This window comes from Nannospalax galili, unplaced genomic scaffold, assembly GCF_000622305.1.
Source record: "Nannospalax galili isolate Female #2095 unplaced genomic scaffold, S.galili_v1.0 scaffold751, whole genome shotgun sequence".
Classification (NCBI taxonomy): Eukaryota; Metazoa; Chordata; class Mammalia; order Rodentia; family Spalacidae; genus Nannospalax; species Nannospalax galili.
In genome coordinates this window covers 11,353-20,080 of record NW_008331125.1, presented here as the reverse complement: position 1 = coordinate 20,080, position 8,728 = coordinate 11,353, and the positions used below count along the sequence as shown (strand labels likewise).

The 8,728-nt window shown below is 35.6% G+C and overlaps 1 protein-coding gene across 2 annotated transcripts in view; it reads right to left on the bottom strand.

Annotated features, from left to right (window-relative positions):
* Positions 1–8,728, bottom strand: part of Trim23 (tripartite motif containing 23) — a gene marked incomplete at its 5' end in the record, with an annotated part of 13,618 nt that continues 4,890 nt past the window's right edge. The window contains 5 exon segments of one of the 2 annotated variants that reach the window (XM_029557776.1): positions 1–1,833; positions 2,132–2,237; positions 5,266–5,390; positions 6,613–6,723; positions 7,209–7,338. In XM_029557776.1, the coding sequence (XP_029413636.1) occupies positions 1,565–1,833; positions 2,132–2,237; positions 5,266–5,390; positions 6,613–6,723; positions 7,209–7,338 (741 nt within the window). 2 annotated transcript variants of the gene reach the window in all.

Sequence of the window (8,728 nt, the reverse complement as noted above, 5' to 3'; positions counted from 1 at the left end):
TTTTTATCTTTAACTTTTTATTGCTTTCTATTCTCATAATATATATAAGTGCAAATAATGGCCTCTGGTGGTTATAAAGCATTCCTGAATTACATACACTTAGCACACCTGCTTTACATAATCATACAATAATATTTAGATGTAATACATAAATTCAGAGCTAGAAGGCAAATCCTAATATATTGTACTTAAAACATTTGTGATTTCCCAGGAGGAACTAGCACAATCATAGATAATTAGTCAAAGAATACAATGATGAACAGTAATGGGAACCTGAAAAAAATATTTCTTGAAAAAAAAAAAGAGATCACATATAAATACTATAGCATATCTACATTATGCACATAGTTAAGCACAATTTTAAAACGATGCTTGGTTATATGTTAAGAATTACAAAGATTAGTGAAATAATAAACTTCTTAACCTACAGGAAAAGCAAGTTCACATGTTAATGTTACACTTCGTTTTTGTTTTTTGAAATTACCTAGTACAGAAAACAGTTCAAGGGCTCACAAGCAAATACAATATCTTTATTTTTCACAGTCACTGAAATCTGTCAAATATTAAATAATTTAATTCCAAAGTATTACATATGCACACAACCTACTTGTAACAGCATGACCATTTACTTTCTTGAAAAACAATGGCAAAAATATTTAAGTATTTATTTACATATTGCCCATAACACTGATGGGTTTTTTCTAATGCTTTGTTTTCTAAAAGTTGTGTTTAAAAAAAAAAAAAAAAAAAAAAGTACATTTGAAAAGATTGAGCCAGAAGAGTATCTCCTAAAAATCACATCTTGTCAGATATCATTGTCCTTGTAACAAATGAATAAGATTTGTCTCAACATCTTAAAGTATGAAGAGCATTAAAAGCAAACAAAAAACCTAACTAAATATAATAAATCATGCTTCCAAAATAAGACTATCTTTTACAAATAAGAAATAGTAAAGAACACAAAATTTAACTTTTACTTACAACACTGCCACAATAAATGTAAACGTTTTGAATGTTTCTTCTTTAGACATGTTCTTCCTCTTTACTGAGACCTTGTCATGAGGAGCCTTGATCCTTTGTAATATCAAGTAAATGCACTTAAATTTGGGAGCTATTTAAATTAATTAGGTAACTGGCATTCCCCACTGTGTGAATAACTTTTCCTAAGGTAGTTTTCTATTTAGGTCCCTATGTATTTATATAAACAGACTCTGGTTCTTCATGTACCTTGCTACATTTTACCAATAAGTCATTGCCACATAAGATGCACTATTTGGAAAGTAATCTGAGTGTGTTGAAAAACTGAAGGACCAATTTAGGGCTCGGACCTAGGAAACAAACCTAGGTTTAAATTTGGAAATGGTTCTTACAAGTGAAGATCAGAAATCGTTCACAGCTTTATTATTCTTTGATTTAGTATTGGTCTGATGATCAGGCCTACTTAGATAATATTTCATTCTCACTGTTTTATGCAAAATGCTTTAAGAGAAAGTTTTAATAAAAACATACAAAATATGTTTTTGATTTTCTATAATTTATAGTTCTCACCATTAATGGTTTTATGTTATAATGAGCTTGAAAGTAAAGCAATCTTATTACCACCCCAATGCAGTTTAGATTTTAGTACACAACTGCCCTGTCTGCTGTTAAGTACTGCAAAAACTGAGTAAAAAGGCAGGTTAAGAAGCTGTACTTCCCTACATTCCGTCAGGCACTCACTCATATTCTCTATTTTTTCACTGAAATAAAGAGCCTTTGTGTACTCTTTCTTTGTGACTACTTCTCTCCCAGTATATGGGCCACATAAACTGACAAACTCCAGTATCTCATGTACTTATTAAGAGACCACATAACCAAGAAATCTCTATTTAAACCAATCTAATCTGCTTAAATTTTGCCAGAGAATAAATTTTAAAAGTAATGACATACCTTAGTTCCCAGATTCTTATATATGCATAACCTAAATTAACTATTACATTTGAGATATAGAATTTCTTAGAATATATTACGTGCAAAGTAACTTTTAACCACAAGCTTGCACAACTGTTGCATTATAATCAAGCAACATCCAACACTCCAGCAGCCACAAGTTGCCGGGAGAGCCAGTCCAGCCCCTCATAGAGCCCCATACCACTTCGAGCATCACAACCCTGAATATACCAGCTCCGGCCACAGCATAGTTTATGGAGACTGAGAAGTTCAGTGATTTCTTCTACTGACAGTGCTCCTGCAACATCCTAAAAGATATACAATTAATAATTTTTAATCAGTACTTCCATCATTTTCCTAACTCTTCTCATTTACTTGTACAAAAATGTATTAATAGCCAGGTATGGTGGCGCATGCCTTTAATCCCAGCACTTGGGAGGCAAGGCAGGCATATCTCTGAGTTCCAGGCCACCCTGAATGTATTGGGAACATTCTAATTGAATCCCTAAAAGTTAAAACTTAGATTCATTTTTCAATAATTATTCTGAGATTAACAGAAAAAATTAAGAGTTTTGGTTAAAATAACATATAAACATATATTAACAAAAACAATGAAATTGAGAGCTATGCAACCTGATTAAAAGTTACTGCCTTGGTCATTATAAGGCATCAAGCTACCCCCCCCAAAGATAAAAATACATACATACCATAAAAAATGCTTCCTGTAAAGTCTACATAATGAAGATTTTATTCCATTTCCCACTCTGAATACCCCCTTGGTCCTTCCCAGGAGCAACAATCAATAACAATTTCTTCCATATTTTTCAAGAAAATTTCCACACTTAAATTATATTTTTTTTTCAATGAGACACATATGCCACACACACACACACACACATACACAAAATCCTTTATCCTTAAAGATTTTGGTTTTTTACTTACTGCATTAAATTTAAAATATCTTCACATTATCAGCACATATAGATTTTGCACATTATTTTGAACATTAAAATTGCATTCTATTGTGTGAATGCAATATAATTTCACTAGTCATATAGTTAGCTCTCTGTATCCATGGGCTCTGCTATCCATGATTCAATTAACTAGATTAAAATTATTCAGATATTTTAGATGCCCTCTCTGAACATTCCTGCCACTACTTCCCAGAAGCAACAGCCAGTAATAATTTGTTGCTGAACAGTACAGACTTTTACTTGTTATTCTCTAAACAATGAAGGCTAACAACTATTAGCACAGCATTTACATTGTATTAAATGTGATGAGTAGTCTATAGATGATTTCAAGTATATAGAAAAATGTGTTTATGTTATGCATAGATATTAGATTTTATAAAAAGATGGGCTGGAGAGATGGCTTAGCAGTAAAGAACACTGGTTGTTCTCACAGAAGACCCGGGTTCGAATACCAGCACCCACATGGTAGCTAACAACTGTCGGTGACTCCAGTTCCAGGGGATCTGACAGCCTCTTCTGTCCTCTGTGGGCACTGCATGACACGGGTGCACTTACCTACATGCAGGCAATACACCCATACACATAAAATAAAAAATAAAAAAAAAGAATTTGAGCATCCAAAGATTTTGGTATCTGTAAGGGGTCCTGAAACCAATGCCATGGATACTGAGGGACAACTGCACTCATGCATACATACGCATAGGTAAGTTTCCATAAATTTACAAAATTGTCTGTAGTATAACGTGGTATATTACTGAAGAATTTCATAGTCATAGGGAATAAACACCTAAAACTTTAACAAGTATTGCCAAACTGTCCTATAAAAAAATAATGTAAGTTTAATAACTACATCAATAGTACATAGAATCTCTGAGGATTATGAACAACTTATCTTCAAAAGCCTGACAGGTATCATACTTCTTTGCATGTCTTCTATTGCAAGTCAGGATAAATCTATCCATTCCTACTAGTTTGCCTGTTCTTTTTATTCTTGGAGGGGGAAAATTCTTCTGCATGTTACTCTCCCCTCCTATGACATTTGCTGTATTCAAATTTTACTCTACTTCTAAGAATAACGACTCTCCTACACAAATCCTTCATCCTTCCCCATTCTACCACCAAATGCTCATTCTACCTCTATAAAAGTCCCTTATCTCCTACCTTTCTATTCCTCTAATTCAAGGTCTTCTTAATGCTCATTTGAATTACCTCAGCAGTGTACTACATTTCCTGTCTTACTTCCTAGCTGTGACTCTGCAGTTTACCCTTGAATTAGTCTTAAAACTTTGGTGTGATATTTTCATGTACTAGTTCAAAAGGTTTGATAGTTTTTGCTTTAAAATAAAATGTTTCTCAGTCTAGCCCTGGCAGGCCTTTACAACATGACTGATCTGTTAATTTAAATTTTCTTCATCCTCTATGTGCACCTTACATGAAACTTTGTTTGATGCTCCCTAAAAACACCACGCTATTGTTTTCTCTATTAAAATTATTTCCTTCGGGGCTGGAGAAATGGCTCAGCATTTAAGAGCACCGACTGCTGCTCTTGCAGAGGACCCAGGTTCGATTCCCAGCACCCACATGGTGGCTACAAACTGTCCTTAACTCCAGTTCCAGGGGAATGTGAAGCCCTGTTCTGACCTCCATGGCATTGCACAACACAGGTGCAATCACGTACATGCAGGCAATACACTCGTACATATAAAAATAACAAATCTTTTTTAAAAAAAGAAATAAAAAATAATTTCCTTCACATACAAACTCAACATCATCTATAACTTCAACTCCTGTCATAATTTCACCTCTTTTCTTACAATGCCCCCATTTATTCTAGGGATTAAACCGAGGGCCTTTTGTGTATTATGCAAGTGTTCTACCACTAGGCTTTATGACCAGCCCTTCATTTATTTTTTGAGACAAGATCTTGCTATGTAGTTCATGCTAGCTTTGGCCTTATATTCATGATCCTTCTGCCTCTACCTTTTTAAATCTTACTTTTTAAACCTTGCAAGATATCATCTATTTTAAAATTGTGTTTTTTCTTTCTTACTTGATCTCTTATGTCTCATAGCAATTTGCTATTATTAAAGTTACTTCTCAGTTTTCTCAACATTAAGATCTAATGTATACATACACACATACATACATACATACATACATACATACATACATACATAAGAATGCACTGTGAGCAATTACTTGACTATTCTGCATAATCTAGGGTACCCAGGACAACATTTTCCACAGCAAAAATTTTATAAATATCTATTGAATTGATGTTCTTTGAAACCTTTCCAACTGATTTATGACACAAAATACACAAAACTACTAAAGTAAGTGTTCTGATATAAAAATGCATTACCTGTTTGTTAGCAAAAATCAGGAGCAAAGCATCTCGGAGTTCTTTTTCTGTTAACAACTTTGCAAGTTCACTGTGTGCTTCACTAATTCTGTCTTTGTGACTGCTATCAACAACAAATACAACAGCTGCCAAAAAATACACAAAAATATTCATTAGTCACTTGTTAAATTTCAGTAAATGAACCAATTATTAACTTCTTCATTATTATATTACAGCTAAATTTTGCTTACCACCTCTATTTTCATTTAAAGGCTGCCTATTTAATGGTAAGATCCAACAATAATTACTATATGATCTTGAGCAGTTCAGAGAACTTCACAGGTTGAATATCTCCCATCCCTGACAGGATTTATAAAATTATCAAACAGACTGATCTGTATATCAATATTTTTCACTTAATGAGTGAAAATGTACTTAAGATCTACCTTGAAGCTACTGGTTCTTTGAAAATTCCCTTTACAAAAGGCAATCTCATGAAAGCAGAAGGGGGAACTATTTCGGGGAAGGAAGGCAGCCAGGAGGAACATGAATAATGAAAAAGCCATAGTGAAAACATTACTTTAAACAAGTATAGAAAAAAAGGTTATCTTTTAAAAATAAGATATCACCATCTTTTCTAAAATATTCCTTTCCTTCAACATTCTACTTTCTGTTATGACTCATAGCAAATTCCAAGCTAATTGGATGTAGGTGTTTAAATACTTCAGGTTGGGGTGTGGAGGCACAAAATGGAGTGAAATGTGAACAAAAGCTAAGATGAATGTTGGGATATGTAGTTCGGTCTAGCGCAAAGCAATGTATATTCACTGAGAGAACAACTAATTATAAATTAGGGACTAGTGCTGCTAGATGATTATAGTGGGCCAAATGTTGAACTGAGAAGTGCACATACACTACAACTTCATATTCTCATGGTGTCAATGATAGTACCCATATGAACACTCATGATCAATTTCAACCCTTAACAACCAAGAGATAAGTACTCTTAATTCATAACAAGCTAAGTACTTTTTATTCTAAAATAATGGCCTGTCAGTAAACTAAAAGTACATGTCCCAGGCTACCATCATCATTTTTTACAAAAAATGAGATAACAGCTGATGTATCAATGTTTAAATATCAGTTTTGCTAGGTAAATCATCATAAGATTTTAAGTTAAAATGTCTTTTTTTTTTTTTTTTTTTCTTTTTAAAGCAGGGTCTCCCTGTAGCCCCAGCTGTCCTGGAATTCACTATGTAGACCAGGCTGGCCTTGAACTCATAGAGATCCTCCTGCCTCTGCCTCCCAAGTGCTGGGACTACAGACGTGCGCCACCACACCCGGCTAAAATGTCATTTTTAATCTTACCTTGAGTATTAAGATAATAATGTTTCCACAATGGTCTTAATTTGTGTTTTCCACCTACATCCCAAATGGTGAATTTTAGATTTTTGTATTCTACAGTTTCCACATTAAAACCTGTTTGAAAAAAAAAGTTACTCTTGTATTTGTGTTTATAATGAATAACACATCAAACACAAGCAACACACTGCTTATAATTTTCACTTAGAAACTGTCTGCTTATAGCAATGTCTACTAAAGCCCAACCAACTCTACTCATAGTCCCATGGGGAATGTAATTCTGTAACAGCTGCTAGCCCTCTACAGTTCACCAGGGTCCTCAGGACCTGCTAGTCCATGTGTCTGCCATCTTCCACTGATGCCCCTCGCCCTTAACCCTCAGTCTGATTCCATAACCTGTCCTCCTTCTGATTGTCCCACCAACACTCCACCCATCTTACTATCTCCACAGTCACATTTCAACCCACAACCAGAGAATCTTTCTTTTTTTTTTCTCTGAAATGATGGTGTCTTAGAGCCACGAAAAGATCCACCAGTATAACAATATCAAATAACACTCAGATTCAGCTCTAAGATAGCTGACCATCAATATTCAAACTTACCAATTGTTGGAATAGGTTGCATGAATTCATCTTGTTTTAACTTAAACAAAATAGTGGTTTTTCCAGCACCATCTAATCCTAATGTTACCACTCGGATTTCCATTTTGGGTCCAATATGGACTCTATTGTCCTGTGATTTTGAAAAAATTAAAATGAAATTAGAAAGTAACTATTTTTACATTTTTGGGGGGGGACAGTGTCAAACCTAAGCTAGGCACAACCTTGCCACACAGGCCACACTGGCCTCAAACTCATGATTCTCCTGTCCCTTACTCCCAGGTATTAGGATTATAGGCATAGACCAACACAATAGGATTCACTTTATAAAGCATCTTTGTTAATTATTTCCATGTCTTGCATTCCTTTCTCAACCCACTGCAATATGAGCTGTATTCTTCAAATCCGCTAAATCCAATATTCTCAAGATGAATTCCTCCCCATGACCAAAACTTCCTTTTAGTAAAACTGTATCTGCTTAACATTTTTAAATACATACATCTGAGCAATTTTTCCAAGTTTTCTAGCTCAAATGAACATTCATTCATTTATTCATTTTTTGAGGCATGGTTTCACTATGCAGCCCTGGCTGGCCTGAAACGTGCTATGTAAACCAGGCTGTCCTCAAACTCACAAGAGATCTGCCTGCCTCAGCCTTGAGTGCTGGAATCTTTTAAAGGCATGTGCCACCATACCTGGCTGAATCTCTTTTTATTTATTTTTTGTTGTTGTTGCTGTTATTTTGGTCTTTTTAAGACAGGGTCTCCCTGTAGCCCCAGCTGGTCTGGAACTCCCTATGTAAACCAGCCTGGCCTTGAACTCACAGAGATGTAGCTGCCTCTGTCTCCCAAGTGCTGGTATTAAAGGCATGTGCCACCACACCCGGCTATTTACTTGTTTTTATTTTATGTGTATAGGTGTTACACTTGCATGTGTGTAAGTGCACTCATGTTGTGCAGTGTCGGTGGAGGACAGAAGAGGGTGTCAAATCCCCTAGACCTGGAGTTATGGACAGTTTTTACTTGCCATGTGGGTGCTGGGATTCAAACCCAGGTCTTCTGCAGGAATAGTCAGTGCTCTCAAGCACTGAGCCATCTCTCCAACCCCCTGAATCTTCTTTTAATAACATCTTTAAAAAATATTTTATTTTTATTTTATGTGTATGAGTGTATTGCCTGCATGTATGTGAATGCACCCATGTCGTGCAATGCCGTGGAGGTCAGAAGAGGGCTTTGAATTCCTCTGAAACTAGAGTAAAGGACGGTTCATAGGCGCCATGTGGGTGCTGGGAATCGAAAGCAGGTCCTCTGCAAGAGCAGTCAGTGCTCTTAACTGCTGAGCCATCTCTCCAGCCCCTTAATAACATATTTTTATACTGTGCTAAAAAATGGGGTGGGGGGGCATGGGAGATGGCTTAATTGGTAAAGTGCCCACTTCAGAACAAGAACTGCGTTTGGATTCCCAGCATTTATGTAAAAGCTGGGCCGAGGAGAGGAGAGGAGAGGAGAGGAGAGGGGAGGGGA